Raw genomic sequence first — 21,700 nt, 5'->3', positions numbered from 1 at the left:
AACTATTAAAATGTAACCTTTCACCATATATTAACAACAAATGGCTTAAGAATCATGAAAAAGTAACACATAATTTATGAATTTCAGTAGAAAAAGTGCTGATCCACACACTAACATGCTAAAAGCCTAAGTCCCTAGTCCTAGCTTTGGAATTATTGATCCTAGGACTCAGTTTCACCATCTCTAAAACAAACCTTTAAAATCCTCTGCAAGGAATCCTGCAGAAAAATTAAACATTCTTGGATCCCTATAAAGTAAAATATTAGTATTTGCATGTATCTATTTCATGTCACTTTCTATTAATGCTAATATCCTACTACTAAGGTTGGTAAAATTATTATATCCAAGTATCAGTACATAAGCTGAATCTTGGAAAATTTTGCTTGAGGGCTGGGTGTGGTGGTTCATGCCTGTAATACTAGCACTCTGGGAGGCTGAGGAGGGAGCATAGCTTGAGGCCAATTATTTGAGACCAGCCTGAGAAAACAGAGAGATCTTGTCTCTACAGATGTGGTGGTGCCGCACACCGATAGTCCCAGCTACTCAGGAGGCTGAAGTGGGATGGATTGCTTGAGCCCAGGTGTTCGAGGTTGCAGTGAGATATCCTCACTCCACTGCACTCCAGCCTGGGCAGAGGGAGACCTTGCCTCTTAGAAAAAAAAAAAAAGAAAGAAAACTTTGATTGAAAGAGCAATTCTGAAGTGAGAATATAATCCAAACATCTTTCCTGAAAAAGAGTATTAAGATGAAATGAATATAAGGCCACTAAGCCCACCACTAACAAGATGTGCACTTGAAGCAGTTCTCTTTATAGGAATGAAGGATAGAAATGAACTACTGGTCCTCTCATATTCCCCTTGGCTCATTATCATTCCTTTTGCAAGAAGGCTGACCAGATTTCCAAAAGTAACTTCAGGACATAGATTGTTACTTTTACCTATCAAATGCTTAATTCTGGACTTAACTAGAACCAAGTTCTAACCCTCACACCAATGAAAAAGTTCTGGTACACAGCTTACCTAACATTTTTAGCTGCTCTTCGACGAGTCTGCCTTTTGGGAGCTTCATCGTCTTCATCATCATCATCAGAAGAATCTTGCTTTTTTCTCTTTCCACGCTGAGCCTTAGGTTGCTTTTTAACACGAGGTTTGGGCACTGTTCTAAAATGAGTAGAGAAAAAAATGGCAAAGTTGTTAAAGCAGTGTACATATAAAGTCACTTGAGGAATGTTGAAAATGCATATTCCTGGGTCCTGATGCCTGAGATTCTAATTTATTAGAAATCTACATTTTTCAATATGAAGGTAATTCTAATACTGATGATCCTCAATCATTTATGGGAAAGAGAGTGAATGTTCACACTGTTCATCAGGATCGCTTGACATGAAAATATACACACAACATATTGCAATGGTTATCTCTTTGGTAGGCAATACAGAAATATCTATCGAGGTTAAAAAATATAACAATTTTACTTGCAAGAATTCATTCTACAGATATGAACCCACCTATACAGGAATACAGTATTCCTATAGCATTACTTAGAGTAACATTTCAACTGGGAACTAACCAGTACTATGTGGCCATAATAATGAACAGAATATTATGTAGTCACAAGAAGAGCTTTCTCTGTACTGATATGAAAAAAATTCGAAGATAAGAAAAGAAATATGCAGAACAAGAAGCATAGAACACTGTATTATTCGTGTAAAGGGAGTAAAGATAAGACATAACTACATATGTATTTTTCTCCTATGTGCATAACTGGAAGACTACCTAAGAGATTGTGCCCTGCCAAAGAACTACTGGAACAGAGTAGGGAGGATGGCCCCCGTGCAAATTCCCATGAAAGCCAGTGTCTACAGGCTCTCAGAATAAGGAAATCCTCAATTACTCCCTCAATGATAGAAAGATAAAGTAGTAAGAGAAGAAAGGAAATGGAAACTTATGATCACATTTATTTTCTTATGTCTACCACAACAAATCCTAGACAGGTAAAGATTCATTAAGTAACGGGTAATATTCTAAAAGACAGAACTGGAGTGACACTTCAGTTTGAGAGCTTAAATTCAGATAAAAGACAAAACTCAGGTGATGAACTTCCTTGCAGGGGGAAGGTAAATACAATTTCTAAGGTCAAAAGTTGGCAAACTTTTCCTATAAATGGCCAGAGAGTAAATATTTTAGGCCTGACCAGCCAAGATGCAAAACTGAGGCCATCATATAGACACTTACATAAGAAAATAAAGTAACTTTCCACAAAATTTGTATTTTAACAAAATTCAAACTAAAATAATCATTAAGTGCTGATTGTGATATATATCTCACTAACGAGAAGAAGAGAATGCTTTTTTGAGAGGCTAACACCTTACACCCCTTTGGGGGCAAATTTTCCAAGGGCCTGTGGGCCTCTTGCCTTTCTTTTCCTGTCACCAGTACCTTAGGTTGCCATCTGTCTTATCAGAAATTACCAAAACTTGCTAATTCAGCCTACCACCTTCTCATAATCATAGTCTCTCTGCTTAACCCTCTACAGATTATATGAACGAGGTAATTAACACTCTAGTGTGCTTTAAACCAGGCAAACAGTGTTGTAAACTTAAGAATTAGATCTCCCAAAAGAACTGGTAATGTCCAAACCTCACAGGGAATTTTTTAAAAGCCTAAGACATATTTGTCCCACCATAACTAATCACTATGAAGTAAGAAACATTAAGATCTACATGATGTAGACTGGCACAGTGAACCACAGAACCTAAAAATATAACCCAGAATGACAACATCCTGTTATCTGAGTAAGGCTCTCATTCCGGCATAACATCGTCCTTCTCTGCCCTAATGCAAATCCAGCTAACCCAGAAGCAGATACTAAGCAAACAGTGCACCTTCTGGGGATAGGTCTTCTGGATTTCACTTTCTTTTGCTCTGGCTCACTCTCTGCACTGGTGCCTTGTTCATGTTCATCTTCTGAGGGCTCCCGTTTCCATTTTTCTCTGTGATCAAAAGCAAAATAAAATAATTTTTTTCTAAAATAATTCTTCAAAGCTAAATAATTAGAAAAGGTCAATTTTGATTATCCAAAAAGCAGAATATAGGTATATTTTAGATATGAAAATACGTTTATTCTAGCTCCATCTAAATTTTGGACGTGATGCTTCTTAAACTACATAGCATCTATTCCTATTTTATCTCTAGTAACAAAAATATAGAAACTACAAATTTTTAAAAAACAATTGGTTCTGAAAATACAATGATGCTCAACTTCACATCCTATTTTGATTTCCTACTATCATTGACAAGATTAAAACCTTAATATATACTAGTCAGTGGTTCCCAAATATATCAGAATCACCTAAAAAGGGCTTGTTCAAAAACATTTCTGGGTCCTATTCAAAGTCAGAATTTCTGATTCAGGAGGTCTCAGGTGAGACCTAAAACTGAATTTTAACAAATTCAGACAATGCTGAAACCTGACAGACATTTCTTTGAGAACCACTATACTACCTTAAATCATTAGAATATAATTGAAGAAACAAGTCCCTAACAGTATTTTTTCAATGATAAATTACCATGCACTTAAATAATCTAGTTAGCTAAAGATGCAGTGTTTTTTTTTTTGTTTGTTTGTTTCGAGACAGAATCTCTCTATGTTGAGTTCGATAGAGTGCTGTGGCGTTACAGCTCACAGCAACCTCAGACCCTTGGGCTTAAGCAATTCTCTTGCCTCAGCCTCCCAAGTAGCTGGGACTACAGACGCCCGCCACAATGCTCAGCTATTTTTTTGTTGCAGTTGTCACTGTTGTTTAGCTGGCCCTGGCCGGGTTTGAACCCACCAGCCTTGGTATATGTGGTTGGCGCCGTAACCACTGTGCTACAGGTGCCAAGCCTAAAGATGCAGTTTTTAAAAACTGTTAGATAAGGTAGGTGTTTGCCGCTTGAGATTTTAGATGGCTTAAAAAAGCTACAGCCTACAAGTATCCTACTATCCCAAACAGTTTTAATTTACTTGAAGACTGAACAAGGTTATCACAGAGACCTAGCTCATTTCTCACTTGTAGAAGAAACATCTAAAAGCTAATGGGCATGAAATACCCGGAAAAAAACTACAGGCAAGTGCCTGGAATTTCTTCATAAATAAAACCAACTCTGAATCCCTTTACAGGGAATGAAGTAATGCTAAAGACAACTGGTACAGAATTTCAATGTCCAGTCCATTTTCCTCATGTGAGAGGCACTGAGGTAACAGGGAAAGCTTGCCACAAGAAGGTAGGTGATCTGCGGATTCCTGAAAACCTTTCTGAAAGTTGCAGCGGTCACGCTGTACCTGAATTAGTAGAGTCTTTAAGAAAAAAATACAATTCATCCCTTCCATGAACACTCAGTACTTTTCACATATGTTACTCAAGTTCTACTAGCACTGTGTATTTTCATAACCATTTCCCCAATAATGGATGACTCCTTGTATGCTAGGTCATTTTTATATATCCTTGCACCAGAGTTTAGCACAAAGGCAAACAAACAGAGAGGTCCTTTGTTAAGAAAAAAAAAAAAAATCAGGCGGCACCTATGGCTCAGTCGGTAAGGCGCCGGCCCCATATACCAAGGGTGGCGGGTTCAAACCCGGCCCCGGCCAAACTGCAACCAAAAAATAGCCGGGCGTTGTGGTGGGCACCTGTAGTCCCAGCTACTCGGGAGGCTGAGGCAAGAGAATCGCTTAAGCCCAGGAGTTGGAGGTTGCTGTGAGCTGTGTGAGGCCACGGCACTCTACCAAGGGCCATAAAGTGAGACTCTGTCTCTACAAAAAAAAAAAAAAAGAAAGAAAAAAAAATCAATTAACTAATGAACCATATTAGTCTACTATCAGACAGGTAAGATGTCTTTGGAAGCAGACTAAGACAGCAAGATACATTAACATTGCCTAATATTCTTTAGTCTCCCTTTAAAACAAAGATCTCCCTATATCCAACCACAGTCTGGGGACCTAATTATGCCCCCCAGAGCCTAGTACATACAATAAATGTTTGCTACAGAATTCAAAGGATAAAATGATCACCAGGAAAGTAGAAAGAAAGAGGTCTACAGCAAATAGGGGACTGGCACGTGAATCTGCAGTGTCCCTTGGACCAAGTACAGTACAGTTTACAGCCCCTTTAGAAGGGGCTCACACAAACTGTAGAGAAGTGGTTTCATAGGAAACAAGCATGAGGAACATGAAAAATTAAGACCCAAGGAGAACAGATCAAATAAGAAAGATCCATGGTCACATCCTAATTTATATATCTCCTCCAGGAACTGAGAACCTAAAATAGGGCCACCACTAAAACCACTTCTACAAGCAGAGAAGACCAAAATGGCACCAAACGTTAAGAAAATGAACATTGAGGCTAGTGCTTTCCAGTTAAGTTATAGATTTACTGACTTATGGACAACCAACGGGACTTAGAATCTTCCAATATATATAGTAAATCAAATGGTCCAAAGCCCTCCTGTCAAGAGAGGAAACTGAAAATCAGTGAGAAACAAGTTGCTTAGTCCCATTAACAAATTTCCAGCCCAGGGTGGTGCCAGCCCCATATGCCCAGGGTGGCGGGTTCAAGCCCGGCCCCGGCCAAACTGCAACCAAAAAATAGCCGGGCATTGTGGCAGGCACCTGTGGTCCCAGCTGCTCGGGAGGCTGAGGCAGGAGAATCGCTTAAGCCCAGGAGTTGGAGGTTGCTGTGAGCTGTATGAGGCCACGGCACTCTACCGAGGGCCATAAAGTAAGACTCTGTCTCTACCAAAAAAAAAAAAAAAAATTCCCAGCCCTGCTACCCTGCTACTCATAATCCTAACTCCCTGAGGATCACATAATCAAGAAAAATTAAGGCCAGGTTTATACATTCTGAGAGGATCTGAACAACTGGAGGTCTAAAAGGCCTGATTTTGTGTGTAAGTATTTGAAACTGGCTGGATTTTGTGGGTTTTTTGTATTTTTTGTTTGTTTTTGAGACAGGATTCTCACTCTGTTCTTGCCCATGCTAGAGTGCTGTGGAATCAACCTTGCCCACAGCAACCTCAAACTCCTGGGTTCAAGCTACTCTCCTGCCTCAGCCTCCCCAATAGCTGGGACTTCGGACAAGTGCTACTACACCTGACTAATTTTTGTTATTTAGTAGGGACTGGGTCCCACTATGTTTTGTAAGCTTGTTTCAAACTCCTGGCCTTAAGTAATTCTCCTGCCTTGGCTTCCCAAAGTTCTGTCAGTTCAGTTCCTTTTTCAGACTTGAGTCAGTATGGAAAAAAACAGAAAACAAAATAAAAACTGTAGGGCTTCAGGGGGAAAATTCCTTGTGCTAATAATTCAAAATTTTCACTCCCTTTGAGTCTTTCTTTTTCCTCCCCCTTTGAGTCTTAACACTGAAATTCATAATAAGTTCTGTGCTCAGATCACAGAGGCCACCTATACTGCTATGCTTTGCAACCAGTTTTAACAGCTACAGGACCTCCTATAATTAATCTTTCAGGAATCAAAACTGATTCAGGAGAGGAGTTCCCTATAAATCCATAGTACTTGCCAGCTGCCCAGAGGACAGCAGAAGTAAGGACAGCCCATTGCCCACACACAAGCATGAGGGGAACTATCTCAGTTCAAGGCAAGTCCCTAAAGAACCACCCCAGAACACGGAAGCAATATTAGAGAAATCACATAGTACCCTGCAAAGAACTAAGCAGTTCTATTCAGGGAAAGAAAGGCCTCAGGGATGCCAACTTTGGGGAGCTCTTAAGACTGATAAAGTATATGAGCCACTCATTAGAGTAAGTGTGATGTGTAACCCATAGGCTAAAAAGATGCAGGCTTCAGCACACACTGGGAAGACCATTGAAATGGGAAATCAAGCATTTCAAGTACTGCAACATTTAACTCCCAATCAAGAGACCAGCAGAACAGAGCCAGATGGTGAAGGAGGGAGCAAATGCATGGATTTCACACAGTGTGGTCAAGGTGGGCATTTTGGGAAAGGTGCCCAAAAGGCCATTAGACAAGTAAGCAGATTAGAATCTCCCAAGCAGACCACGGGACTTAGGTAGAACAAAAAAGTCTTCTAAGACGCCAAAAAGTGTGGATTTGCTTACAGATACTATTTTTCCAAAATCTAAGTAAATATTTAAAAATTGGATGCACTCTAGCAGTACAATATAAAAATCTCAGCCTAGTTTCTAATAACACTATTGGGTAGGCATAATAGTATTACTCTATTTAGGAGAGAAGGAAATGGACTTAAATCAAATAGTGGCCTTAGGCCACTTATTAAAGATTAGTAACATTTTAGAATAGGTCACTGAAAGCCATGGACAATTATTTAATATAGGAACCTCTGAAATGATATGTAAAATTTTGAGTATTTACATTTGTCTCAGAGGAGATATAGAATTCAGATTATGAAAGGATCCTCTATCTCTCAAAGATTTTAAAAATCACTTCTCAAAAAATATCAAATATTTTACCAAATAAAACAATTTTTTAATTAAAAAAAGAACATGTCCAAATTATAACATAATTTCACATTAAGCCCAAGAATTAAAATTTTCTGCTCATAAACTGCAATACTTGAAATTATATAGAAACAATACATAATTTCATACCCAACCAATAACTCTGCCATGACCACACAAAAGAACAAATGAAAATGAAAAATGGCAGCTCAGCGCCTGTAGCTCAAGTGGGTAAGGTGCCAGCCACACACACCAGAGCTGGCGGGTTCAAATCCAGCCCAGGCCCGCCAAACAACATTGACAACTACAAACAAACATGACAACTACAAACAAACAAAATAAATAAATGAGCCTATGGGTATAACCGGATGGAAGAAGCCACGGTTTGTCCCAAGAAATGGCCTAAGCATATACAGAATCCTTGTATGTTTTAAACTAAGAATCTTGGGATTCAAATGCAAAGTAAACAGTACCCCAAGCTAATAAGAGAGACAGAAGCAGACCCTGAGACCTAGAGCAGACTTTATAAAGACACAATGAAGGCAGTCCTTAAAATGCTGACATGTTCAAAACTACTAAATTAAATAATTTCCCCCATAAAAGACTTACTGTTTTTTCAGTTGCCTCTGGCCTCTTCTTTTTGGGCTCCCACTCTCAGACCCGCTACTTGCCTTCAGTGTGTGACAGGGAGAAAAATGATTACAGACTTTAATTCACAGTTCTTTGGGACAACATTACCTCCTGGTTTAGCAATCTACTCAATTATAGCATTATTCCACACGAGCATTTAGACAAAAAGAAACCCAAGCACTTGTTTGGTGGAGCTCATTCTTCTTTTGCTTTAAAAACTAATTTCTGTTATGACTGAGTGATCTCTAAAGCCAGGAAATATTATCTCTGCTTGACTTTCTAAACAGCAACATCGAATAAAACTTCCTGCAATAATGTCAATGTTCTGTACTTGTACTGTCCAACGCAGTACCCATCAACCCCATGTGACTACTAAGCACTTGGAATGTGCCTAGACTATGAAATAGAATTTTCAATTTTACTTAATTTTAATTGATATGAATTCTAAAACCCCCATCTGATGAATGGTAACTATATTGGACACTGCAAACAGAATGAAAATCTAGAAAGCTAAAAAATTGTGTTTCACAACATTTAGTTGGTATGCCTTAAAGGCACCAACTACTGATCTAGTCATTTTAGACTCAATAAAGAACATGCTCAATCATGAAACACCAGGCTGTGGAAAGTTTACAGTCACAGACATTTCAATAGCTCTTCTTCCCTCAAATTAAGCAACATGGCAAACTATTCCTGTTGCAATTAGTCTTGAACCCTACAGAGAATGTGTTAACACATGGAAAAGGAAAAGACTTATACAACTGAATGATTGGTTGTAACAAATATGGCTCAGGAACCTAGTGCTAGACACTATAAACAGAAAGCAAAGGCAAACCAGCTCACAGGTCACTCAAAATAAAACATCACAAATGTAATGCAGATGTTAACGTGAATTAAGATTTTTTAAGCCCATTTCCTAAAATCCCACATCAACTTCACTGACCTTTGGCTATCTAAGTTACATAGCTAAGAATAGCAAAGTCCTCCTAAGAAGACAGAAAGAGGACATTTCACTAAAACAAAAAAAGTTCTCTCTTCATAATCTAGATTGTCTCTAAACCCAGCATAGCAAATAGAATCCACAAAAGTATCACGCAAACTAGAAAAGGTAAAGAAGTCTGATTTCTATAACAAGCAAGCCTGATACAAAGTATCAACTTAAAAATCACCAATCTATTAAATCTCTCACAATTAAAACAGAGTATGTTTGAAACTCACGTTATATCTCATACCAAAAATTAGCTAGTAAACCAAATTTAAAGATAATAAATAAAAAAACTTTAGTCACTCCCTCCACTATCCTTTCTCAGGACTAAATCCAAAAGTATTTCCAATGTTGTATTTGTTTACCAAAAAAGTTACTCATTTAATAGTATCTCGAAAATTTCAAAGCCAGGTTTAAAAAAGTAAACTTATTATAAACAATTTTCACTATGAAAAACTTAAGATTTAAAAAAACTGAGGCCAATTCTGCATAACATTCTAACACTGTACTCAAATATTCACTATAATTGGTTATTTATAAATTGGTTTGTTTTATTTAATTAACTTTTCTTACTAAATGTATTTACAGGAAGCTCACATGAGATTCACTTAACTACCATACCAGTAATTCAGTCTTATAAATGGTAATACATACCAGAGTCAGAAAGGATGAGGTAAGATGAGGAGTTTAAATGTACCTCCTGGAAATATTTCTTTCTTACCTCTTCCTTAATATTAAATCGTGATGGTTCTTGTCTGCTTCGGTTTGACCGCCTGACCCCATAAACATCAGGATATTCTTCCCACATCTGTAAAATTAGTAGACCATGTATAAATCTTTTTTCCTGATCCCCATTTCTATTTTCATTACTGAAACATTTATTTCAATTCAAGAGAAGTAACTAAATACAAAAAGGGTGGTTTTACCAGTTTTGTTTGAGACAACAAAAGTAACACTTTAAAAAATAATGGGCATATTACTCCAGAATTCATTAAAGTTTAATTATGCCCTTTATTACTTAATGGTTATAAAACATACGGTACACTGCCTGATCACTAAAATATAAACATACAGTTGTATAATATGGCAAAGTACGATAGCAATTGCTTCCACTAAAGACAAAATACTTATGGATGAATTTTTAAAGCCTTAATAGTTTGAGTTTCAATTTTGACTGCACTGACCTACCTGACAAAATACAAGCAGCAAAGCCCAACTAAGTCTGATTCCATAAGAATCAGGGTGTCTTTTAAGTTCCACATGTCATGTAATACCCTAGATCAGGTGTCCTCAAACTGCGGCCCACGGGCCACATGAGGCGGTGTGATTGTATTTGTTCCCATTTGTTTTTTTACTTCAAATAAGATATGTGCAGTGTGCATAGAAATTTGTTCATAGTTTTTTTTTTAAACTATAGTCCAGCCCTCCAACAGTCTGAGGGACAGTGAATTGGCCCCCTGTTTAAAAAGTTTGAGGATGCCCTAGACACATGCTGATAAGGCATGCTAACATTCATTCTCGGAAAGAAAACCACTGCCACCCTCTAGCACACCTGTTTTTATTACCCAGCTGTAATTAATTTGCCCTTTGCTTTTGGGCTTTTTTGCTCTTTGCTTTAAGACCTGACTGAAAGTAATTTGATGAGAAAAATTTTTGTCACTCTCCTCTCCCCAGAGATAACTACTGCTAAATATAGTATGTTTCTTTAATAAAATAACATATACACAAAGGGGAATTTTGATGGATTCTGGAACACTGACATGTAGATGTTTAACAGAAATTAACCATAGAGAAGAGATGCTTGAAAGTCAAGATGAGAAATACAGTTGTCATATAAAGACAGGCGACAGCTAATGTCATGAAAATATTTGGAAATGTGAGGCTCAGAACATACACAGGAGGAGAAGCCACTTGGCTGAGACTCTTGAAATGTTTGCATTTAAAAGTATGGAAAGTAGGCTGTGCCCACTAGGATTATGGGCTCATGCCTACAATCCTAGTGCTTTGGGCAGCCAAGGAAGGAGTATCACTTGGGGACAGGAATTTGAGATCAGCCTGGTCAACACAGTAAGACTCATCCCCACAAAAAATAGAAAAGTTAGCAAGGCACAGTGACAGGCACCTGTAGCCCAAGCTACTTGATAAGCTGAGGTGCAAGGATCACTTGAGCCCAAGAGATACACTCCAGCCCAGGCAACACAGCAAGGCCCGGTCTAAAAAATAAATAGTGCGGAAAGTAGACCCTCTCCCAAAATGCAAAATGTATTATAAAGATGACTCAGAAAATCAAAATGTCACCAAGCCATGGGCAACTTTTATCAACAGTGACTTAAAAAGAAATGCTGGAGTGAACCAAAGAAAAACAAGGGAAAGAAAACAAGCAAGATGGCGCAGAATAAGCATTTTAGAAATAGAATCCAATGTAATCATGTAATGTAAGTGTCCTCAGATTCTGTAATAGCCTTAGAATCACCACAGAGTTAAAAAAAAAGACAGGATCCAGCCAGAGTTAGTAATAACCAATTTGTAGGAAATACAAATAGAAGAGTTAGTAAACAAAGAACACTAAACAAATCCAGCCAGGAAAGAATGGAGAGAAAGAACTTCAGTCTGCCACCACTTTTTGGACCTCACCTAGATCTATGAAATTATTTAACTAAACACAGGCTTTCGTTCACCTGTCCATTATGAATTGGACAGCTAAATCATTTAAATGACCCATATGACTTAGTTATCACCTTAAGACATTCTACTATACCACAGCAGGGAAGGCGACACCTCAGCCTTCATGGGCTCCTTCTTCCTTTAAAAAATATATTATTAAAGGTTATATTGTACAGCTATGATGGTATAAAGATGAATACATTCATGTTATATATTAAAACATGTTCTTCCACTTAAAAGTCTTTTTTCTTCTGATTTTAAAAGAAATTAAAACATTTCCATGGGTTGTTAAAAGTCGTGGGCACTCTACACTGTGCTCACAGCCCCACCCATGGTGTATTATATTAATAAATTAATATAATTTCCAGAGGCATAATGAGGCAAGGCTGGGATTAAATGATGGAAACCCTGAATATGCTTCTTGCCATGCCCTAGCACTGGTCCTGGCCTGGTGCAGAGTGAGCAAGATCTTGGGGCTTTCCAGGATGCTGCCTGGAGACAGGGGGAAGTGAGGGGACACTGGAGAAGCCACATGGCTGCAAGGAAGCAGCAGGCTATAATGCTTATATCCTAAAATCACCTTATGTTCTTATTTGTCCCTTTGAGAACTGATAATAGCTAATTCAACTCTTCACTGAAAAAGCTACCATGTGGAGTTACTCACTACTGCATACTCCTACATGAGTAATAAACTTTTCTTGGGAGGGGACAATCTACCATGTGAAATAGACATGTACGCTGAAACAAAAAAGCCTTCTTTAAAAGCTCTCCTTTGAGAATAATGCTCATTAAAGGTGCAATCCATTCACTGTAACTAACAGGTCCATCTGCACTTAACTATGTATTGTTAACTTTCTAGAACTATCTTTGTTTTGTTTTTGCTTTGAGAGAGCATCTCACTCTGTTGTCCCAGGCTAGAGTGCCATGGCATCAGCCTAGCTCATAGCAATCTCAAACTCCTGTGTTCAATTAGCTGGGACTTCAGGCGCCTCCCTCCACATCCAGCTAATGTTTCTAATTTTAGTAGAGATGGGGTCTCCCTCTTGCTCTGGCTGGTCTCAAACTCCCTGAGCTAAAGGGATCCTCCCGCTTCAACCTTTCAGGGGGCTAGGATTACAAGCCTGAACCACCTCGCCCAGCCCGACTTTCTGGAAAAACTATCAGCTAACCTTAAAAATATTATTTTAACATTTATGCCTGGAGTTGTACTTTTATCTTGAAATTCAACAGTGATAATGCTTTCTCTCCCTCCTAGTTCACCATTATCTTCTTAAATCAAGTTAAATACTTAAGATCTTTGAGATAACAGTTTTGAATCCCAGAGAATCAGCTAACGTTTCAGTAAAATTTTAAACTTACTACACAAATCATTGTTTCCATGGTTTCCATTTACCTCAACATGTGAAGAACTCCTTTCTATAAGAAAGAAAATTATATCTAGACATATTTGTGTTCATCACATTTCACCCAAAAGTGTGTTTGTTATAAGGCCAAGTGTGGTGGTTCACGCCTGTAATCCCAGCACTCTGGGAGGCTGGGGGCGGGGGGTGGCTTGAGTTTGAGACAAGCTTGAGCAAGAATGAGACCCTATCTCTAAATAATAGCTAGGTGTGCTGTCGAGCACCTATAGTCCCAGCTACTTGGGAGGCTGAGGCAAGAGGATCACTTGAGCCCAAGAGCCTGAGGTTGCTATAAGCTATGATACCACAGCACTCTACTGAGGGCAAGAAAATGAGACTCTGTCGCAAAAAAAATTAAAAAAAAGGGTAGTCTTCTGAAAAGAATGCCTAGTCTACATGGATAGGAAAAATTAGGCTCCAGACCCCCCCAACAAGATGTTCTGCCACATGTCTGGAAGGCAAATTACTAAACTTTATGACACTGTCAGTGGTATTTCTATATGCAAAGTCTTTTTTTTCAAAGTTACCAGTTGAGGGCTCAGCATCTATAGCTCAGAAGGTAGGATGCCAACCACATACACTGGAGCTGGCAAGTTTGAATCCAGCCCCGGCCTGCCAAACAACAATTGACAACTACAACCAAAAAATAGCCGGGCGTTGTGGCGGGCGCCTGTAGTCCCAGCTATTTGGGAGGCTCAGGCAAGAGATTCACTTAAGCCCAAGAGTTTGAGTTTGCTGTGAGCTATGATGCCACACTACTCTATGGAAGGCGACACAGAAAAAAAAAAGTTACCAGTTGATAGACCAGGCATGGTGTCTCACACCTGTAATCCCAGCACTCTGGCAGGCAGGTGGATAGCCTAAGCTCAGGAGTTTGAGATCAGCCTGAACAAAAGCAAGACCCCATCTCTGCTAAAAATAGAAAAATTCAGGCAAGAGGATCACTTGAGCCCAAGAGTTAGAGGTTGCTGTAAGGTATACCACCACAGCACTCTAACCAGGGTGACAGCTTGAGATTCTGTCTCAAAAAAAAAAAAAAAAAAAAGTTACCAGTTATCTTTTTGAAAGTATACCATACTTTGAGCAGGCAACAAGGAACAACAACATATCTGAAGGTCACTTCTCTAGGTTTTTGGGGGGTTTTCTGAGATAAAGTCTCACTCCATCACCCCACAGCAACCTCAATCTCCTGGGCTGAAGCAAGGACATACTCCTGCCTCAGCCTCCTAAGCAGCTCTGAGTACAAGTACACACCACTATGCCTGGCTAAATGTTGGGGGGAGTAGAGATGGTGTTTTGGGGTCTTTCTTGCTCTTGCTATGACGGTTTGCTCCTGACCTCAAACAATCCTTCCCGCTTCAGCCTCCCAGAGTGAACCCCCAGAGCCAGACCTTTGGTGATATGTCAATTTGCAATGTTAACTTTTAATTTCCTATCTCAAACACTACACCAACATTCCCTAACCTCTCACCAGCTCCTAAAGGTCACATACCATTTAGCAATGATTATGCTAGGAAAAGAAGAATTGAAATAACATGGTTAACCCCGACTTTGTCTCGAGAATTGAAAGCAGTTTTTGCTTTAATTTCAGGTTTGTTAAAGGTATTCTGTAGAACTTGTAGATAATTTAAAACTGTCTGTAGTATTATGAGAATCTGAGTAAGCAGAATATAGATTTACATCTTAGATGAACATGCCTGGCTCAGCACCTGTAGCACAGGGGTTACAGTGCCAGCCACAGACACTGAGGGTGGCGGGTTCAAGCCCAGCCCAGCCCAGCTAGAACAACAATGACAACTACAACAAAAAAATAGCTGGGCATTGTGGCAGGCGCCTGTAGTCCCAACTAGGGAAGCTGAAGTAAAAGAATTGCTTAAGCCCAAGATTTTGAGGTTGCTGGAAGCTGTGATGCCATGGCACTCTCCTGAGAGCAACATAGTAAAACTCTGCCTCAAAAAAAAAAATATATATATATGCTTTAAATAAAAAACGATTCACATAAAGCATTTTATTTCATTAACATATTTTATTTTTGAATGTTTAAATGTAATTTTCATTTGTATTTTTAGTGATTCCAACATAATTCTCTTGAAATAAAATGATTTATTAGACCAGTGATTTTCATCTGGTGTGCTATGAGAGGATCTTAGGTACACCTTGAAAATTTTGAAAGAACATTAATTAAATTGTTTTTGAAAGAAGTTCAAAGTGGAGTAAGTGTATTCTTTTTTATAAACTCTTTTTTTTAATCATTATAATTTAAGTGTGCTGTGGAAGTTTAACTACAGGTTAAAGTGTACCATGAGATAAAAAGGTTGAAAAGCATTGTATTAGACCAAATAATTTCTTCTGCCAAAATGAATGCACTATCAAGTCTGAGCATGAATGAGAAAATGTTAACACAACTCAATTTTTACCTTTTTACATACATTCTTTGCTAGACTTTTTGTTAAGCCAAGAATACCTGCATTGCACTAGACATGGTGGATTGTAATCCCAGCACTCTGGGAGGCCGAAGTAGGTGGACTGCCTGAGCTCACAAGTTCAAGACCACTCTGAGCCAGAACAAGACCTTGTCTCTAGAAATAGCCAGGCGTTGTGGCAGGTGCCTGTAGTCCCAGCTACCTGGGAGGCTGAGGCAAGAGGTCTCACTTGAGTCCAAGAGTTTGAGGTTGCTGTGAACTATGACACCACAGGACTCTATGCAGGGCAACAAAGTGAGACTGTCACAAAAGAAGAAAAAAAATACCTACATTGCCTACGTACATATGTATTTTTCTGTAGAAGTATTTCATTTCCACTATTCAGATTACAAAAATTCTTTATCCTTGGATTAAGATTATCTATCAATAAGATTTACAATTATATTCCACATTAAAAGAACCGCTATCATCTGTCAATTGTTTTTCTCTAGCATTAGTCAATAGACTATGAAAAAATAATTTTAACTCTTTTTCAAAAGTGAACAACCAAAACTATAAACATTTGTCTTTTTTAACAATCAACTCTAAAGCAGTCCCCCATAGGGATCCACAGATAGTATTATATATTATTAGAAAAAGTTGCTATAGTTTTCATTATCCAGGTATACTAGTGAGTTTTCATAGGTAATAAAGGTCTGCTAGCTGGTCCCAGCTAGCAGCACATTTGTATTGTATGGCAAAGTAGATACCTTCTTCACATCAGCTATCCGTTCCTTCTTAGAAGCTGGCTTCTCTTTGGCTTCAGGAAGGACTGGCTGAGATTTGGAACCTGCTGATTCACTCTCAGATTCCGACTGACTCTCAGAAGATTCAGTACTGCTATTCGATTCGCTGCCATGTCCACTTCCTGGATCACTGCCCTGCTCACTTTCCGACGGACTGCCTGAGTCTGAACCTGAAGCTTCTTCAGAGGCTGAATGACTTAATTTTAAGAGAGAAAGACAGATTTTACAGCATTTAAGAACTGCCACATGAATCTGCTTTAAAAAAAAATCTTCATGGTAATTTCTCAGCCGATAGTAATTTTGTTAACACAAGACCAAAAACTTCAAATTCACTGTTATATTATTATGCTGCAAGTAACATATTTAGTACCACGCCTAACATTCCCAATAGCTACCGTTTTCTGAGTGTTTATTTATATGATGCCAAATACCAGTTGATTTACATAGATTAGCTCTTTTACAAAAACTCCGAGGGTGGATATTATTGTTCCCTTGATTTAGATGAGGTAAAACTCTGAGAGACCTAGCTGACACATTAAGACTTGAAACTAGGTAGATCTGAATCCACTAACCCTTACTGGTTTAGTGTCACTCCCCGCAGACAAACCTGCAACAAAACACAAAACAAAAACCAAACCATGTTACCCAAACTGGAAGAATTGCAATCTGGTTGCAATTATTCAATCACACCTGGTTGTAATAGGTACAAATTACACTCATCTGGGGAGCTTTATAAAAATATATACACATTAACCACAATCTAGAAGTCCCGCTTTGGAATCTCTTGGGTAAATTCCAGACATGGAAGATTTAACAGAAAACAAGACTAGAAAGCACGCTACTCTAATTCTGATGGGAACACCCAATGCAATGAACACTACTCTACCTCCACACACACTCCCCTCCCATTCCTACCACCCCCTCAGAGAAGAGCAATCTAAGAGACAGGGAGCAACTGAAGTCACAAAACACAAACTATGAAGACTGAGGGATGACAGAGTATCAACCTAAAGACCAGAGAAGGCACTATACCCTACCTTCCTAATAGTGAAAAAGCAACTGAGGGGCATGCTGGTAGGAGTGAAGATACTTTAAAGCAAAAAGACCCAAAGTTGTTGGACTCCACAGCAAAACCAGGGGACATCTCATTCAATTCTTTTGCTTGAAAACTATCTTTCCAGTGTGAGGATGGGATAGGGGGACAGATCAAAGGGGAGGGCAAGGAGCAACCCACAACCTCCAGAATCTACAGTAACATTAGCTTAACCCTTGAGTTCAACAAGTAGGAGATAAAAGATGTAGTATGAAGCCTAAAAAGGATAAAGAACGGAAGGTTCATATTCACCATCACCTTATCTTCCGAACTATAAATGGGGTCGTATCACATGACAAGTGTCTGTAAAATGAACAGGGAAATACACTGGAAACTGGTAGTGACCCAAATATCATGTGATCCTTAAGAAAGCAGTGAGAAAAAGTGGGAGGGGGGAAGGTGTCTCTACCTTAGGAGGGGGACAAAGACAAAACAAAAAAAAAAAAATGTAATTACCTGATCACCTAATAGGTATCAGGCATTATGCTAAGTACTTTATATGTACACTTTGCTTATTCCCTGTAACAACCATATTAGGTATTATTATCCCCATATGAAGGATGAAAAAAAAGGAGAAGTTCTAGGAAACTTGGCCAGTGACAAAACTAGAAAGCAAAAGGGGCAGAGGGTGGGGAAAGGTAGGGATCCCAATCCATATCTGGCTATTCTAAAAGCCATTTTATGTGATATCTACCTGTAGGGTCCTCAGAGCAACAAATGACAGCCGTGAAAGCTGCACGCTATAAATGCCAAAGCTTTACCAAACAGTAAAAATCTGAGAATGTCACATCCAAACTCAGATTTGCCTTCTAACACAAAGTTCTCCCCAGTTAACACTCACTCTGTCAACAAGGTTGGAGTGTAGTGGCATGATCATAGCTCAGCAGAAACCTGAAATTCCTGAGCTCAAGTGACCGACCCACCTCAGCCTCCCGAGTAACTGAGAATAATGGTGCCAGCACACATGTCTGGCTAACTTTTTAGGGTTTTTTTGTTTGTTTTTTGTTTTTGTAGAAATGGGGTCTCACGATGAGCCCAGGCTAGTCTCCGGGCCTCAATCTATCCTCCTGTTTCTGCCTTCCAAAGTGCTGGAGTTACAGGAGTGAGCCATCATACCTTACCTGTACATACCTTTTTGTACAGCTATGTTTATATGGGTGTACAAATATTTAGATATTAATGAGGTATATAATAATACCTATTAGGTTAAAAAAAACAGTCATTTCTATCAGCGCATATACGTGTAAAGGCATTTTAATCACCAAATTACCAGCAGTGGTTTATTCTGTGGCATGAGTTATTTGAAGTATACTTGTCGGGTTTTTTTGTTTGTTTTGTTTTGTTCGTTTGTTTTTTTGTAGAGACAGAGTCTCACTGTACCACCCTTGCGTAGAGTGCCGTGGCGTCACACGGCTCACAGCAACCTCTAACTCTTGGGCTTACGCAATTCTCTTGCCTCAGCCTCCCGAGCAGCTGGGACTACAGGCGCCCGCCAAAACACCCGGCTATTTTTTTGTTGCAGTTTGGCCGGGGTTGGGTTTGAACCCGCCACTCTCGGCATATGGGGCCGGAGCCCTACTCACTGAGCCACAGGTGCCGCCACTGAAGTATACTTGTCAATTCCACAGACTGCATAATTAAAAAAAAAAGTAACTTTGAAAATCAAATCCAAGAAAAGATAAAAAACAAATTCATACTTGTATTTACCTCTACGCCAGGGGTGACCAACCTTTTTTTTCCTCTGCTGCATATTAGAAGAACAAGAGTTGTTTCGGTTTACACATTAAATACACAAACACTACAAAAGCAAATAGTCTGCAGGGCGCTGGCCACATACATCTAGGGTGGCGGGTTCAAACCCAGCCCGGCCCTGCTGAGCAACAATGACAACTGCAACCAAAAAAAAAAGCCAGGCCTGTGGTGGGCGCCTGTAGTCCCAGGTACTTGGGAGGCTGAGGCAAGAGAATAGCTTAAGCCTAAAAGTTTCAGGTTGCTGTGAGCTGTGACACCACAGCACTCTACCCAGGGCAACAGCTTGAGACTCTTGTCTCAAAAAAAAAAAAAAAAAAGGTCCATGTCGGGTGGTGCCTGTGGCTCAGTGAGTAGGGCGCCGGTCCCATATACTAGAAGCCCACATACACTTTTTGTAATATCCAACACCAGACAAAGCAAAAAATATCCTGACAAAATCAGCATACAGCCTTAGGCCACAGGTTGAACACCCCTGCCCTAAGGCTTGAGAAAGACAGACAGATGTGATCAGAGAATACTGGTAAAATTTTATGGCCAAAGCTTGGTATTGAATTTATAACTGTTCATTATATGTCTTAAATATTTTTAATGTCTCAAATAGTTAATTTCCTAAAAGAAATCCAATCAGGTCAAAGCCAAGGCAAAGGATGAAAGTATAGACAATCCTACACAAAATGAGCTGAACATAAAAATGGGTTTAGGACAAAATGTTCTTCAATTGTTTCAGGAAACAGCAAGTCAGATGTAACTTGGAAGAAAACACTTTTTAAAAAAGCCTTAACAAAAACATTATTCACTTAGTTTTCATACTGCTTGTAAGAGAACTTGATAAATGTTGAAATAAAAAAAAATTTTTTTAAAGCCCTGAAAATAGGCTCAGCACCCGTAGCCCAGTGGTTAGAGCACCGGCCACATGTACCAGGGCTGGCGTGTTGGCATGTTCTAACCCAGCCAGGGCCTGCTAAAACAATGACAACTGCAACAAAAAAAAACAGCCAGGCATTTTGACAGGCGCCTATAGTCTATCTAGCCACTTGGGAGCCTGAGACAAGAGAATAGCTTAAGCCCAAGAATTTGAGATTGCTGGGAACTGTGACACCATAGCACTCTACCAACATAGTGAGACTCTGTGTCTCAAAAGAAAAAAAAAATAGCCAGAAGTTGTGGTGGGTACCTATAGTCCCAGCTACTTGGGAGGCTGAACCAAGTCAATCACTTAAGCCCAAGAGTTTGAGGTTGTTGTGACACCATGGCACTCTACTGAGGGCAACATAGTGAGACTCTGTCTCAAAAAAAAACCTGAAAATACGCCACATTTAAAGCATTGACAATCTAATTATTCCCTCAAGAGACAGGATATTTCCTAAGAGATTATGTCAATTTGCTATTAATAACTAATTACGAGGCCAGGAACAGTGGCTCACACTCATAATCCTATCACTCTGGGAGGCCAAAGTGGGAGGATCCCTTGAGCTCAAGAGTTCAAGATCAGCCTGGGCAAGAACAAGACCCCCATCTCTACTATAAACATAAGAATGAGCTAGGCATCATGATGGGAACCTACAGTCCCAGCTACTCAGGAAGCTGTTCAAGCAGGAGAATCGCTTGAGGTTGTTGTGAGGTAGTCTGAGGCCATGGCACTCTAGCCTGGGGCAACACAGTGAGACTCTCACAAGAAAAAAAAACTAAACTAACATGTATTAATACTAAACTATAGCTTTCATGCTGGTTTATAGTAGCAGAGGAGACAGAAAGCTCACAAGACTCTAATAAAAAGACTCAAACTGAGTGAGAAGTCCTTTAACCTTTCACCTAAATAATAAATTAATAAAATTACCTGATTTCTAAGGGGTTAATAACTATAAAGAGATTATGTAAGTTTCAGAAATGATTATCAATTACATATACAGTTTCCTCACAGAAAAACAAGTTTACCTCAAAATTACTCAAAATCCAAGTTGCAAAGTTTTATAATTGATTTAACAAATAATTACAAGGGAAATACAATATAAAATAAAGAAAAGGAACTCAAGGCTTGGCACCTGTGGCTCAAGCGGCTAAGGCGCCAGCCACATACACCTGAGCTGGTGGGTTCGAATCCAGCCCGGGGCCCATCAAACAACAATGACGGCTGCAACCCCAAAATAGACGGGTGTTGTGGCGGGCACCTGTAGTCCGAACTACTTGGGAGGCAGAGGCAGAAGAATCGCTTGAGCCCAGGAGTTGGAGGTTGCTGTGAGCTGTGATGACATAGTACTCTACCCAGGATGACAGCTTGAGGCTCCGTCTCAAAAAAAAAGAAAAAAAAAGGCGGTGCCTGTGGCTCAGTCAGTAAGGCGCCGGCACCATATACCGAGGGTGGCGGGTTCAAACCCGGCCCTGGCCAAACTGCAACCAAAAAAAAAAAAAAATAGCCGGGCGTTGTGGCGGGCACCTGTAGTCCCAGCTACTCGGGAGGCTGAGGCAAGAGAATGGCTTAAGCCCAGGAGTTGGAGG

At 39.5% G+C, this 21,700-nt stretch overlaps 1 protein-coding gene across 9 annotated transcripts in view; it reads right to left on the bottom strand.

The window, feature by feature from the left end:
- Window positions 1–21,700, bottom strand: part of CHD2 (chromodomain helicase DNA binding protein 2) — a 152,120-nt gene that overhangs the window by 95,604 nt on the left and 34,816 nt on the right. For 7 of the 9 annotated variants that reach the window (XM_053581756.1, XM_053581755.1, XM_053581757.1 and 4 more), the window contains 5 exons: window positions 16,324–16,555; window positions 9,809–9,895; window positions 8,082–8,143; window positions 2,885–2,992; window positions 1,020–1,160 (listed from right to left, as the gene is read on the bottom strand). In XM_053581756.1, the coding sequence (XP_053437731.1) occupies window positions 1,020–1,160; window positions 2,885–2,992; window positions 8,082–8,143; window positions 9,809–9,895; window positions 16,324–16,555 (630 nt within the window). Of the gene's footprint in view, window positions 1–1,019; window positions 1,161–2,884; window positions 2,993–8,081; window positions 8,144–9,808; window positions 9,896–16,323; window positions 16,556–16,937; window positions 18,888–21,700 lie in introns of those variants that run through there. The other 2 variants (XM_053581759.1, XM_053581762.1) reach the window with 2 other exon arrangements.

The sequence above is a fragment of the Nycticebus coucang genome, chromosome 2 (genome assembly GCF_027406575.1).
Source record: "Nycticebus coucang isolate mNycCou1 chromosome 2, mNycCou1.pri, whole genome shotgun sequence".
NCBI lineage: Eukaryota > Metazoa > Chordata > Mammalia > Primates > Lorisidae > Nycticebus > Nycticebus coucang.
The sequence above is the reverse complement of the archived record's forward strand: the minus strand, read 5'-3'. Positions and strand labels throughout refer to the sequence as shown.